Source organism: Pogona vitticeps, chromosome 5 (genome assembly GCF_051106095.1).
Source record: "Pogona vitticeps strain Pit_001003342236 chromosome 5, PviZW2.1, whole genome shotgun sequence".
NCBI classification, from domain to species: domain Eukaryota; kingdom Metazoa; phylum Chordata; class Lepidosauria; order Squamata; family Agamidae; genus Pogona; species Pogona vitticeps.
The window spans coordinates 108,955,672-108,970,649 of NC_135787.1; the positions used below are offsets into that span (position 1 = coordinate 108,955,672).

At 40.6% G+C, this 14,978-nt stretch overlaps 1 protein-coding gene across 3 annotated transcripts; it reads right to left on the bottom strand.

Annotated features, from left to right (window-relative positions):
• Positions 1 to 1,111: 1,111 nt before the first annotated feature.
• Positions 1,112 to 14,303, bottom strand: LOC144589491 (uncharacterized). 3 transcript variants are annotated; one of them, XM_078394246.1, is made up of 5 exons: positions 8,469 to 14,303; positions 6,489 to 6,566; positions 4,851 to 5,018; positions 2,458 to 2,635; positions 1,112 to 1,618 (listed from the first exon to the last, which is right to left on the bottom strand). In XM_078394246.1, exons 1-5 carry the CDS (start codon positions 10,943 to 10,945, stop codon positions 1,343 to 1,345), a joined length of 3,177 nt encoding a protein of 1,058 aa, XP_078250372.1. In that variant the 5' UTR covers positions 10,946 to 14,303; the 3' UTR covers positions 1,112 to 1,342. The 3 variants fall into 3 exon arrangements, with proteins under 3 accessions (XP_078250372.1, XP_078250373.1, XP_078250374.1); XM_078394247.1 differs by having other exon boundaries at positions 2,404 to 2,635; XM_078394248.1 differs by lacking the exons at positions 1,112 to 1,618; positions 2,458 to 2,635 and adding an exon at positions 3,404 to 3,946.
• Positions 14,304 to 14,978: the final 675 nt, after the last annotated feature.

Below are 14,978 nucleotides of genomic sequence, written 5' to 3' on the forward strand. Positions count from 1 at the left end.
TAGGCTGGCAAAGTGGGCACCGCTGCATATTTTAGCATTTTGAATAAGAAGCTGGGGTTCTGCAAAGGCTAATGAGCCTTGGGCAATAACTTTCACACCAGAAACCGACAGAGGGGGCTCACGTACACATGACCCAATTGTATTTTGCATTGCCCAACGCCGTTTTGGGCACGGAATGGGCTGGCAAAGTGGGCACCGCTGCATATTTTAGCATTTTGAATAAGAAGCTGGGGTTCTGCAAGGGCTAACGAGCCTTGGGCAATAACTTTCACACCAGAAACCGACAGAGGGGGCTCACGTACACATGACCCAATTGTATTTTGCATTGCCCAACGCCGTTTTGGGCACGGAATGGGCTGGCAAAGTGGGCACCGCTGCATATTTTGCCATTTTGAATAAGAAGCTGGAGTGTTGCAAGGGTTAACGAGACTTGGGCAATAACTTTCACACCAGAAACCGACAGAGGGGCGTCACGTACACATGACCCAATTGTATTTTGCATTGCCCAACGCCGTTTTGGGCACGGAATAGGCTGGCAAAGTGGGCACCGCTGCATATTTTGCCATTTAGAATAAGAAGCTGCAGTGTTGCAAGGGATAACGAGCCTTGGGCAATAACTTTCACACCAGAAACCGACAGAGGGGGCTCACGTACACATGACCCACTTGTATTTTGCATTGCCCAACGCCGTTTTGGGCACGGAATGGGCTGGCAAAGTGGGCACCGCTGCATATTTTAGCATTTTGAATAAGAAGCTGGGGTCCTGTAAGGGCTAATGAGCCTTGGGCAATAACTTTCACACCAGAAACCGACAGAGGGGCGTCACGTACACATGACCCAATTGTATTTTTCATTGCCCAACGCCGTTTTGGGCACGGAATGGGCTGGCAAAGTGGGCACCGCTGCATATTTTACCATTTTGAATAAGAAGCTGGAGTGTTGGAAGGATTAAGAAGTCATGGTCAACTTCTTTATTCTCATAGTGACGATAATTTTATTGTTGATTTTCCGTTTTTGCTAAATCTTTCAAGCGCTGATAATATGTCTACCTTTTACGTCATAGAGTCACTGATAACTGAAAAAACTTTAATATATTAATGGAGCACAAAAATGTATAAATGAGATTGTTTAATAATTCTATACAAAACAAGAATATCTATTTACAATAATATATCAAAATTGAATAAGAAACAGACTAATTTACTAAAACTTTGTTCACTCAAAACAATTACGTTAGAACTAAATGCAGCCAGCTGCAGTTATCTTTGAATAATATCCTGTTTCTGGGGTGGATTGAATATGTTAACAGATGGTAAATTAATAGGGCTGATTGAATTACCCCTTAATGTGGTGTGTACAAGTAGTTTTTGTTTGTCTCTTGTTGCTCTAAGAAATTTTTCCATATCATTTCTCTCCGTGAAAGTGAAAACAAAATGCTCATGATAGTCATCCATCTCATTATCCAAATTCTGATCATTCTGGTATTTTTAATGCATTCTTCGGCGTCGGATTTTGTCATTGATAGTAGTGATGGTATAAAAACTTGACCTGCAAAAGTATGTTTATGGTCTTCCACCCATTTCTGTGCAGCCATCATGTCATTTAGTATTGTAGGTTCCTACAAATTAAAAATATTGAATATGAACTTTCAAAATCTTTTATCCATATGAACCATAACAGTGTGTTGGATTGTACAAGAGAAAACAATTTTAAGACATGTTGTTTTACAAATATGAGGATGTTGGTTTTTAAATTATTGACTATTTATAGAGTCCAATGGTTTAATATTTTTTCTTTATCATGGACATGTAAAACATTTTTAAAGATTAACTACCCATTTGGGCCTTTGGGCTTGAGCAAATAGCATGCATCAAACAATACAGACATGCTGTGGGTCAGTTGCATCACTAGGGGGTACAGGACGCTTATTAGTATTACCCTGCAAGACACTAAAATGCCAGCTCCTCAGTGACAGGAGCGGAGTGCTGCACTGTAATATTGCAGGAGTGAAAACAGGGGTTTGTTCCCAATGCTGCACCCCCCTTGTCACGAGGCCACAACATTTTCCCCAGTGCCAAAGTGGTTGTCACCAAGTCACTCCTTAGGAGCTAAAGACTTAAGACAGAGCTGTCATATTTGAGGTATGTGTAAAAGTTGCAGCATACTAGATAAAGGGGCATTCATAGGGCCAAATTCAGATTTGTACTGAATCAATTGCTATATTCTAGGCAACGGAGCTGCTAATGTTAGCAGCTGCTGTTGCCACCCAAAAATAAAAAAAACATTGACTGGAGCCATCGCAATCTAAATTATGTACACATTCACAGTCTGCAAAAATTAGTCAAATTTGGGAAGGGCTGGATTAGACCCCCCCAAAAAATAAATCCACCAATATCAATTTACCTGCACAATATTCAATTAAGAATCCTTGAGACAAATCATGATTACATGACCTACAGTGACTCCTGGTACAAGAACTTCTTCTGTAAGCTCTGTAGTGGCATCTTGAATTCCTTTTCCAGGATGTTTAAATTCTTTTATCCCATCATAGTAGTGCCATAAATCATCAGCTATTAGGCTGAAGAAGCAAACAAAATGTTCTCCTACATTGTAGGTTACTGCTACTGGTTTGTACCTATGTAGGGAAGATATATTATAGTTTTAGAATATGTCTTTACATATTTAATAGTTTAAACTTTACTGATATTTGTATTGCCACATATTGATGAAATTGTTGTTTTTATCAATTTTTGAGCTGGTGTTAATAAATAATAACACATATATTATAATAATAATAATAATAATAATAATAATAATAATAATAATAATAATAATAATAATAATAATAATAATAATAATAATAATAATAATAATTAGCGGGACACAGTGGTGAGGCAGTTGAGAGGCTGCAGTGACCCTGGTGAATAGATGCTTTGCACTTGCACATAAGGGGCTCTGTGTGGCTCATAATTGTGGCATTTCCACATAGCCATGCCCCATTTGACCATGGTCACACACACTTTTACTGTGGCCACACCACCATTTCGGTGGAAGTGTCATGATTTTGGTGGCAGGAATGTTGGGAGGTATTTTTTCCAATATTTTCATTGTACCTACCGTAATAACTACAGAATGTATGATATCTCCAATGTTGTATGGGGACTTTTTAGCTTTTTAGGCAAATGTTGGCAGAGACGTGACCCGATAACAGTTGAGATAACATCTGTTTTTTTATTCCACTCCCCATTACATCTCACAAAACTGCAATAACATCCTCAATTCAAGCAGCTTTGAAAAAGTACCTTGGTGCATGCACCATGTGAGTGAGGCACATGTGCAGTTTATTGATGTGAATATTGTGATTGTTTATATATCTGATATTACATAATATTTATTTATAATATTTTTCTAAACCCTAAGGCAAAATTGAAAAATAGGACAGAATTGCTAATATGTTGCAAACAATACCCATCACACGACAGGTATCTATAAAAATTTTAATACACAAATGGTTATATAGAACCCTGCAGTTCCATATATTAAAGAATTTTTTTATCTACTGTATACTGATTTTTAAGCCCTTGAAAACTGCCCTGTGCATAGCTGAGTGTTTGTGCACATGTGCGTGTTATGCCTTTTCTCTCTTAGTCACACATGCTCTTTTTCTATTACTTTTTTCATCATATTTATTTTGCAATTTTCCCAACTCTAGCTGGAATTACTGTATATGGATGCTGACCATTGCATGGCCTAGACCTCAGTGAAGTCACAGAATCTATTGTATTAGTGGTCTTTGAGATACCTGCAGGGTTTTCTTCCTTCTATGCACATGTTTGGCTTTTAGAGGATACAGAGTGCCTTTGAGATCCCAGGTGGCAGCATCATGATGTCATTTTTCTGCAGCAGTTGTAGGTGTAGTACAGATGTGAAAGGCAGCTGGTGTTATCTTGTGGTCCATAGGAATGAAGAGGGGGAGTATTAAGAACATGGGAGAGTAGATGCTCTGGTATAGACTGCTGATCTATTCCCTGCTGCGTGGCCCGAATGCTAGCAAGTGGCCACATCTCTGCTGCAGGACACATGTTAACATGCTAGCGGCATTCTCTACCTGCCATCCAAGAGATTTCAGGGGCATTCAGAGGAAGCTGCCCAGTGTATCCAGATGTTAAGATGGCCCTTGTCCTACAAATAATGCATGTCTCTTAGAGCTAAGTGCATCTGTGACACACTGTGGTGTTTGAAAAAAGGAACAAGATATTAGGGACCTGCAGTCAGGGGAAGCAGGTGAGGCAGGGTCTCCCCGTCATTTAGGATTAAGAATGAGCCTTTTTGCAGTGCACACAGGAAATGCTGATTCCTGTGTGTACTGCAGTGTATAAGTCTTATAATTAATGTCAGGAGGCACTTATTATGCCTCTGTGTGAAAGATGGCAATCACAGCTCACCACATCATCACTTTGCCCTCTAGGGCTGGCTGAAAGGAGCCAGCAGGAGCCTATGGCCAGCAGTAATTGACTGCATGTCCCTAACAGTGAGTATTTTCTCTCTGGGGGTGACAGAGGGACAGGGAATCTGGGGTTGATAGAGGGGCAGGCAAGCTCTTCTCCCCCTCAGCCAGTGCCTCACTAGATACTGACCTCACTGCACGCCCTTGCAAGATGCTGCCACACATATGTTCAAAAGATCAAAGAGCGGCCATTTTGTTAAAGGACTGATGCCTCCCTAAAGGAGCACCATGGAGACTGCACGAATTAAAACAACTACATGAGAATTGGACATTTTACAAAGCCATTCAAATAAAATACAAATGTAAAGGAATACTAATCTATACAATGTAAACAGTAACTTACCTTTTTCCGGAAACGTTAACAATAGATGGAAGTGCAGTATAGCTTGAGGGACACGTCAAAGGATCATCTGTTGGTGTTTTCACAACAGTAACAAACAATATGCAAGGAAAACCATGTCTGAATTCTCTTCTTGAAAACTTTCTTATGCCATCACAAGAAATTGTTCCGCTGGTAACATAAAATATATTTATAATATAACATTTTCTTGTATATGGATTCTGCTTAATATATATCTTTAATACGCTTGTTGTCAACAATAATATTTAACTAACAAAATTAACTAGTAGTCCCTCTTCATAAAACTTAATGTAGGAAAGAAGCTGGCAACCTGTGACCCTTACATTATTAGTATGGAAACCCTGTTAAAAGTAGAAATTCCAGACTATCTTAATATAGCAATTTACATGATCCAAAGCAGCATGGATTTACTGGTGGGAGATCATGTCACAATAATCTTAGTGACTTTTCTGATTTTGGTTAAAGTAACAGATAAAGGGGGGGGGGAAGGTTGTAGATGGATCTTGTACAGACCTTAAGCTGACCATACACTTGTGAGGTGGGAAATTACATGAGATTTATCTCCAGATTTCCGTTGGACTCCCCGGCAGCCCCCTGCAGTCCTGGTGCATGATTTCACTTTTTTGTACATACAATAAGAAATATATTATCTTCATAAAATTTTACAGAATTGCACGTGAGGAATCAAAATCTTCTCTACAGCAGACAAGATCTTGAGATGAGACATTCAATCGTAATTGTACGTGGGGCATGTAAAATTTGCACTTTTTACATGAGATAAATGGTACAGATACATCGAAATTATATTATTGTACCAGATATCTCACAAGTGTATGGGCAGTTTTAGTGAGTTTTTTGACACTGGCTCACATCAAAGTTTAATTGTTTGGTGATAAAAACAATATAGCAATCTTGCAGATAGGATACCTTGTAATGTCCAACAAAAATAAAAGAAATTATGTTAAATAGCAAGCTTTTCAGACTTCTCAAATCTCTTCATTATCCATGATATAACAAGGCATCTGAAGAAACACATATATGAGGTCCCATCACCACAGAATAAATGAGAAAAAGACACATTTTCCTGTGGCAAAACATTTCTGCAGCCCAGGACACAATGGAGATCTTATAAAGGTGATTATATTAAAAGGAAATTTTAAATCACAAAGAGACAGGAGGGTCAGGGAATAAAAATTTATGACAAAGTTTGGCACCCTGAACACAGGACTGAATCTGTCCCCCCAGCTCCGATCCAATGCGCAGGGATAGTGGGGGCATCAGGTCTCTGGACTCACATCAATCCAGAAACAATAAAACGTTCACACTGCTTATCTGTAAACTAATTAAGGATTTACTCTCCAGCTCATCCTGTTATTCTGTGTTTTTTTTTAAATGTCCATTTATCACATCATACATTTATCACTGTATAGGTTATAGGTATGAGCTTATGTGGAATACTGTCTGTGATAACTTATGGAGGTCATAACTCCAGAAGAATATAAATACATTACAGACTGTGCATATCTTTGTAGAGTAAGTATGTGGTTAATATTTGCAAACAATTTGCCTTAAAACACAATAATGAAAATGTCACTTTCAATGTACAATTTTTTTCTTTACCGTTTTCTTTTGCAATTTCCTACATATCCATCTGTCCAAGTGTTAAGTACAGTCTGGATGTTCCGAAGGTCTTCACAACTGTGGAAAAGACATCATAATGTTACTGCTAAAAAAATTATGGCTACAGTTTAAAATCTATATATTTATTGAATAATGATTGTTTGGAATATTATTGGCATTTTTCTTGAAAATGATTGGGGCAGTTTACTTTATTAATTACTTCTACCGAAAATGTTTTATACATAAAATATATTACATATCATTTACCCATTTAGGAAGTACTGTATTTTTCGCTCCATAAGACGCACTCCCCCCCAAAAGGAGGGGGGAGTGCATGGGTCTTATAGAGCGAATACACGACGGGTGATGGCTGTCAATCACAGGCATCACCCGCCGGCGTAATAGGAAATGCTGTATAGTACAGGATTCAGCCATAGACTTCTATGGCTGAATGCTGTTCGAGTGATTGCGCCCCCCTAGTGGCCAAGTACCCTAGGGGGCCTGAAAGATGCATAAGTACTGAGTCTGTATTATAGTGTTCTAGTGGCATAAATCTGCACAGTGGTATAGATTGATGCATTTTCCTGGGTTACCACATTAAGGGTATGTTCATACATTGTGAGTCACCTGCTGGTCACCCACAGTGGGTCCACAGAAGTAGATCTGCACAGAAAAATCTGCATCAAATGGTGCTGGTTTTTCAGCGAATTTATTGCAGATTTCAAATCTGCAATAAATTTGCAACAGGATCCGCAACTTTTGATGCAGATTTTCCATGCAGATCTACTTCTGTGGACCCGCAATGTGTGAACATACCCTCAAGCTTTATCAATAGCATGTAAACACAGTGTCCCAGATCTCTCTATATATGATAGATTTCATGAAATAATATAAAGTATCCCATTTTCTATTTAAATGAAATCATACAGAGAAAATATTCATATGGCTCAGTTACTTAAGTTTGACTGTTCACATAATCTGTTATATCTATTACAGTGGTGCCTCGCTTAACGAGTGCACCGTTTAACGAAAAATCCGTATAGCGATCCCTTTTTGGGGATCGCTATACGGATCAGCCCCAATCGCCGCACTCGCTTTGCGATGATTGGGGCTCCGGCGGCCATTTTGGAGCTGCCGATCAGCTGATCGGCGGCTCCAAAATGGCCGCCGCATGACCCGAAATGCCCCCCTGCAGCGTTTTCGCGACCTCCGTAAGCAAGGGGAGGGCGCGAAAACGCTGATAGGGGCCATTTCGGGTCATCCGGCGGCCATTTTGGAGCCGCCGATCAGCTGATCGGCGGCTCCAAAATGGCCGCCAGAGGCGAAAACATCGCTGGAGGGGTAAGTTTCAAAGCTTATTGGAACGCATTAAACTAAGTTTAATGCGTTCCAATAGGTTTTCCTTACCCGCACAGCAATGTTTTCATATAGCGAAGGTTAATCCGGAACGGATTAACCTCGCTATACGGGGCACCACTATATATCTGTCATTTTCTATATCTACATAAAACACTTGGAAAATGGCCACCATGGCATTTTCCCAGCAATTTTAGCATGAGAATTACAGTTTGTGCCCTCAGAGCTCAGATAGTAACTCAGTGCTGCAGGCCAGAGAAGGGGTCCCAATGGAGGATCAGAGGGTAAGTAAAAATGTATGCAGGTTGGGCCCAAAGGACCTGAGTGCACTGCACATGTAGAACCAATTATTCATAAGCCAGTGGAACTGCAATTTAAGTCACACTCATATGGCTGTTGTGGTCAAGTTACTACAACCACAAGGAGCAGATGTGTCACCACTGGGTCACCAAGGATATTATACTGACATTTTAATATGTCAACATTTTATAACTTTCTTCATGTAAATAGTTAATATGGCAAATTTTAACATTGTGGCTATGTCGACATGATCAATTTCAACATTATTACTGTCGCCAAATCATACCACAAACACACATTTAAAAACAAGTAAAGCCTTCTTACCAAATTTCAATCAGATTGGAGGATCTTACGGTAACTGGATCAGGGCAAAAAGGACCATTGCAGATAGACTCAACTGTGGTTGTAAGCAGATAATTTAGACGACATACAACAAAATCTTCTTCACTTCCATATGCATCCCACACAGTTCGGCCTTCAAATCTATTTAGGTGCTTTAACCATTCAATTTTTCCTTTTATCCAATCTTTGCTCAGAAAATGCTGATGGACTTTTAGAAAGATTGCGATACTTAAATCCTCTGTTTTCAGACTATCTAGTTCTTTTAAGATCCAATCATAATTTCTTATTGCCATATGAATTATAAATAGCAAATTGTCAATAGTACATGTGTTGCGTAGGATAATAGTCTTTTTCCCAAGTTTTCCTTTCCCAGACCAAGGTGGACAATTTGACTGAGTCAACAGTTTTGTAGATTTTGGTGTGGGTGGCTGGTAGTATTTGGCCTGTTTACTTTTACCTTCCTTTTTTCTTTTCTGCCACTTTTCTAACTGAGTAAGATGTTCCTCTTGAGGTTTATCAAAGTAATATTTTTCATTCTCTAAGTTTTGTGCAGATTTGAAAAACTGTAAACCAACTTCTCTCATTCTTCCCTGCAAAAACTCATACATTAATTGTAGAAAATCTCCTGGCCTTCGATGAAGTCTATCATTTAAAACGACCTTCTTTGTAGTCCTAAACCAATTTTCAACTGTTGCATTAGTGTCCCGGGTTTTGAGAAGACTGAGATTTTTCAACATTAATCCACTCCATAATGGGATGGTTGCAGTGTATGACTGAAGCAGAGTTATTAATGCGGGACAGTGTAGTAAATTACCAGTTGTTGTTGCATCATCATCATCATCATCATTTGCTTTTGTTTTTGTTTGTGTGAACAATTTAGAAAATTTCTTTGAAAATGGGGAACCCCTCTTGATGTTCCATTCTTCATTGGGGTCATTATCCAATACATCTTCAGTTGTACTATCTGTAATGTTTTCCATCACTTCTATTTTCTGAATGTTGATTGCCTCATTCAATTCTGCAATGTGTGTCTTGTAGGCATTAGTTCCTTTTTTCACTGTGAAAACATATGTCATGCGTAATAGTTGAATTTCAATTTCACTGAGACTACCTGCATTCTGTAGTAATGCAAATGAGTAAAGAAAAAATTGTTTTGTAGCTTTGCTTGCCTTAATTTTTGAGAGCTTGATGCTGATAAGTTTCATCATATGTGCAGCACATATATGCAGAATTGTAAAATTGCACAATATTTTTCCTTCACAAACAAGAAGACATTTCTTTAGATAGTCCATGATGTTATTCTGATTGAAAGTCTGTGTTGCTGCATGAATCAGAGCCCAGCTAAAATCTATCTCAACCTTTTGTGGACTAAGCTTTCTTTTGCATACTTTAAAAAAGTCTCGACATAAACAAGATAGCCAATGTTGAATAGTTGGTGTGCTTTGATCGGAGGACAACATTTCTGCCACAGGGATGGTGGACCTTGTTTCACTGGTCAACGAAATACAAAGTGTATAATATAAAAATTTATTTTGTATGTTTTTTGGTTTCATTACTACAGAGCCAGTTGCATCTAGATATAGGAAACATTGACCTGCAGCCTGCAAATCCTTCAACATATGCAACTGTGATTCAGAATACATATGGATAACAAACGGGCTCATGCCTATGTGCTGTATGTAAGCATGCTTTGTGGCAATCAGATTTAATTCTTTTTCATCCATTTTTTTTTGGACTAACAAACAATTCAAGTATTCATTTGTGTCAAGCCTATTCTGAAGGTTGTTTTCACTTGATATTTTCTGAAGCACATCAATTGATTTGATTTCATCCATGTTTCCTGCAATTAACTGTTCAGTATCAGCATTAGCCATCTTCTTGGTGTGCAGTAACATTGGTCTCATTTCTCTTAGCTGTGCTTTCAGTTTATCCCTCTCTTCCCCACGTGTATGCCTTTTGAATGATTCAGTTCGATTATGATTTATTGAACCATTAACCTCTACTGACATTAACACTTGACAATTTTTTTTACTAGGTTTTTGGGGTAGTGTAACATTGAACTCCGTACATCCACGAAACTTGCACTGTCCCCTAGCACGCCAGTATACACAATTTCTTTTTCTGGAATGAGATTGTCGCACTCGATTGTATTTGAAAGTTATAACACAGAACTTATTAATTTTCTTTATTTTATTGCATATTGTGTCGGTCCAACCACTTTTTAGAACACGATAACCCGTCCTGTGTTCTGGTTTTATTTTGTTCCATTCCTCGATTGATAGAGAAATTGAGAATTTGGATGGACATGTTTCAGTAATGAATTCTTTTGTAGAATTTTGTAGATCAGCTTTAATCATGTATTGAATAGTGTCTTTTTGGAAAATGTTGTGTAACAATGATTTTTCTTGAGGAATTGCACTATTTCTATCACTGCATTCCTCCTCCGGCTGTAATTGCATTGATTCAGTTAGTTTTTGATCATTTTCTAAGGACAAAATTCTGTTCTCTTTTATTACTGAAACGTATACAACCTTATCAGATCTTTTAGTTACATTGATATCAACTTCAGCTTCGGTTTGTTCAGTTTCTACAGAAGTTGTTTTAATGTCATAAATGTCCAGTATTTTTCTTGGAGATGCTTTTTTAATTCTTTTAATTTTTTTTTTTGTTTTTTTGGCTTACAGAGAGGACACAACCATGGTGAAATGACCTGGATGTCAGTGATATTTTTGTAGCCAACACACAGTGGGTGAAACCAGTCTTTACACTGACTGCATTGTGCATAAGGTTCATCAGGGTTGTTTTTTTGTTTACATAAACAATACAGTTGCTCATCCTCTGCTTCTGCATCCATAAGTAAGGGTGATTCATTACTATATTTTGATTGACTACTTTGATCAATACTCTCAACTTTGGTAATTTCATCATAAGTTGAAACATCTAAGGTAAACTGTAAGGCTCTAGTACGCAATTTTCGTCGGTCTTCATGCCAAATATTATAAAGCCACTTTCTTGATGCTATATTATTTGCAGATAGCAAACATGCAATTTCCCCCCATACAGAGTTTTCTCTAAAATAACTTTCCTGATTTAAAATCAATTGCTTTTTAAAAAATAGTTCAACTATCTTTTTTTCTGCTGCTTTTGGATCAGGAAACAATCTCCAAGACATCGTGCAGTTTTAAAGAAGCTAGGTACAAAAATAGGGCTATTTACAGCAACTTAAACCAGATGTATATTATTAAAATTTCACCTCTAATAAGTCCACAACCGTAAACACCATCCAGTCTTGAGACAGTGAACTCTGCGCATGTCAGTTGAGAGACAAATAATCTTACTTCTCACACAAGAAGATACACCCAGTCGTGCTGAAAATCACTGATGCTGAGAAAGGTCAGTCAGGCCACATGACCTCACCCAAAATGGCCACTGGAACTCCCAAAATGGCCGCCGGAGAGACCCAAAATGGCCACCAAAACACCCAAAATGGCCACGACAACATGGGGAAACATTGCAGAACGGTGGGTTTTGGGCCCATTTGGAAACCCAATGGTTTTTTTTGATCCGTATAGCGATGTTTCCCCATAGCGAAGGTTAATCTGCTGTCCAATTTGTGACCCAAGGCTCGTTAACCCTTGCAACACTCCAGCTTCTTATTCAAAATGGCAAAATATGCAGCGGTGCCCACTTTGCCAGCCCATTCCGTGCCCAAAACGGCATTGGGCAATGCAAAATAGAATTGGGTCATGTGTATGTGAGCCCCCTCTGTCGGTTTCTGGTTTGAAAGTTATTGCCCAAGTCTCGTTAACCCTTGCAACACTCCTGCTTCTTATTCAAAATGGCAAAATATGCAGCGGTGCCCACTTTGCCAGCCCATTCCGTGCCCAAAACGGCGTTGGGCAATGCAAAATACAATTGGGTCATGTGTACGTGACGCCCCTCTGTCGGTTTCTGGTGTGAAAGTTATTGCCCAAGGCTCATTAGCCCTTGCAGAACCCCAGCTTCTTATTCAAAATGCTAAAATATGCAGCGGTGCCCACTTTGCCAGCCTATTCCGTGCCCAAAACGGCGTTGGGCAATGCAAAATACAAGTGGGTCATGTGTACGTGAGCCCCCTCTGTCGGTTTCTGGTGTGAAAGTTATTGCCCAAGGCTCGTTAACCCTTGCAACACTCCAGCTTCTTATTCAAAATGGCAAAATATGCAGCGGTGCCCACTTTGCCAGCCTATTCCGTGCCCAAAACGGCGTTGGGCAATGCAAAATACAATTGGGTCATGTGTACGTGACGCCCCTCTGTCGGTTTCTGGTGTGAAAGTTATTGCCCAAGGCTCGTTAACCCTTGCAACACTCCAGCTTCTTATTCAAAATGGCAAAATATGCAGCGGTGCCCACTTTGCCAGCCTATTCCGTGCCCAAAACGGCGTTGGGCAATGCAAAATACAAGTGGGTCATGTGTACGTGACGCCCCTCTGTCGGTTCCTGGTGTGAAAGTTATTGCCCAAGGCTCATTAGCCCTTGCAGAACCCCAGCTTCTTATTCAAAATGCTAAAATATGCAGCGGTGCCCACTTTGCCAGCCTATTCCGTGCCCAAAACGGCGTTGGGCAATGCAAAATACAAGTGGGTCATGTGTACATGAGCCCCCTCTGTCGGTTTCTGGTGTGAAAGTTATTGCCCAAGGCTCGTTAAGCCTTGAGTAACCCCAGCTTCTTATTCAAAATGGCAAAATATGCAGCGGTGCCCACTTTGCCAGCCTATTCCGTGCCCAAAACGGCGTTGGGCAATGCAAAATACAAGTGGGTCATGTGTACGTGAGCCCCCTCTGTCGGTTTCTGGTGTGAAAGTTATTGCCCAAGGCTCGTTAACCCTTGCAACACTCCAGCTTCTTATTCAAAATGGCAAAATATGCAGCGGTGCCCACTTTGCCAGCCTATTCCGTGCCCAAGACGGCGTTGGGCAATGCAAAATACAAGTGGGTCATGTGTACGTGAGCCCCCTCTGTCGGTTTCTGGTGTGAAAGTTATTGCCCAAGGCTCGTTAACCCTTGCAACACTCCAGCTTCTTATTCAAAATGGCAAAATATGCAGCGGTGCCCACTTTGCCAGCCTATTCCGTGCCCAAGACGGCGTTGGGCAATGCAAAATACAATTGGGTCATGTGTACGTGAGCCCCCTCTGTCGGTTTCTGGTGTGAAAGTTATTGCCCAAGGCTCGTTAACCCTTGAGTAACCCCAGCTTCTTATTCAAAATGGCAAAATATGCAGCGGTGCCCACTTTGCCAGCCTATTCCGTGCCGAAAACGGCGTTGGGCAATGCAAAATACAAGTGGGTCATGTGTACGTGAGCCCCCTCTGTCGGTTTCTGGTGTGAAAGTTATTGCCCAAGGCTCGTTAACCCTTGCAACACTCCTGCTTCTTATTCAAAATGGCAAAATATGCAGCGGTGCCCACTTTGCCAGCCCATTCCGTGCCCAAAACGGCGTTGGGCAATGCAAAATACAATTGGGTCATGTGTACGTGACGCCCCTCTGTCGGTTTCTGGTGTGAAAGTTATTGCCCAAGGCTCATTAGCCCTTGCAGAACCCCAGCTTCTTATTCAAAATGCTAAAATATGCAGCGGTGCCCACTTTGCCAGCCTATTCCGTGCCCAAAACGGCGTTGGGCAATGCAAAATACAAGTGGGTCATGTGTACGTGAGCCCCCTCTGTCGGTTTCTGGTGTGAAAGTTATTGCCCAAGGCTCGTTAACCCTTGCAACACTCCAGCTTCTTATTCAAAATGGCAAAATATGCAGCGGTGCCCACTTTGCCAGCCCATTCCGTGCCCAAAACGGCGTTGGGCAATGCAAAATACAAGTGGGTCATGTGTACGTGACCCCCCTCTGTCAGTTTCTGGTGTGAAAGTTATTGCCCAAGGCTCATTAGCCCTTGCAGAACCCCAGCTTCTTATTCAAAATGGCAAAATATGCAGCGGTGCCCACTTTGCCAGCCTATTCCGTGCCCAAGACGGCGTTGGGCAATGCAAAATACAATTGGGTCATGTGTACGTGAGCCCCCTCTGTCGGTTTCTGGTGTGAAAGTTATTGCCCAAGGCTCGTTAACCCTTGAGTAACCCCAGCTTCTTATTCAAAATGGCAAAATATGCAGCGGTGCCCACTTTGCCAGCCTATTCCGTGCCGAAAACGGCGTTGGGCAATGCAAAATACAAGTGGGTCATGTGTACGTGAGCCCCCTCTGTCGGTTTCTGGTGTGAAAGTTATTGCCCAAGGCTCGTTAACCCTTGCAACACTCCTGCTTCTTATTCAAAATGGCAAAATATGCAGCGGTGCCCACTTTGCCAGCCCATTCCGTGCCCAAAACGGCGTTGGGCAATGCAAAATACAATTGGGTCATGTGTACGTGACGCCCCTCTGTCGGTTTCTGGTGTGAAAGTTGTTGCCCAAGGCTCATTAGCCCTTGCAGAACCCCAGCTTCTTATTCAAAATGCTAAAATATGC

Excerpts from the sequence above, each read along its gene's own strand:
- LOC144589491 (XM_078394246.1), bottom strand. The coding sequence starts at position 10,945 with ATGCAATTACAGCCGGAGGAGGAATGCAGTGATAGAAATAGTGCAATT. Across the intron at positions 6,567-8,468 it reads TCCAATCTGATTGAAATTTG|TTGTGAAGACCTTCGGAACA; the intron begins GTAAGAAGGCTT and ends TCTTTTCCACAG. Across the intron at positions 5,019-6,488 it reads GGAAATTGCAAAAGAAAACG|CGGAACAATTTCTTGTGATG; the intron begins GTAAAGAAAAAA and ends TTATGTTACCAG.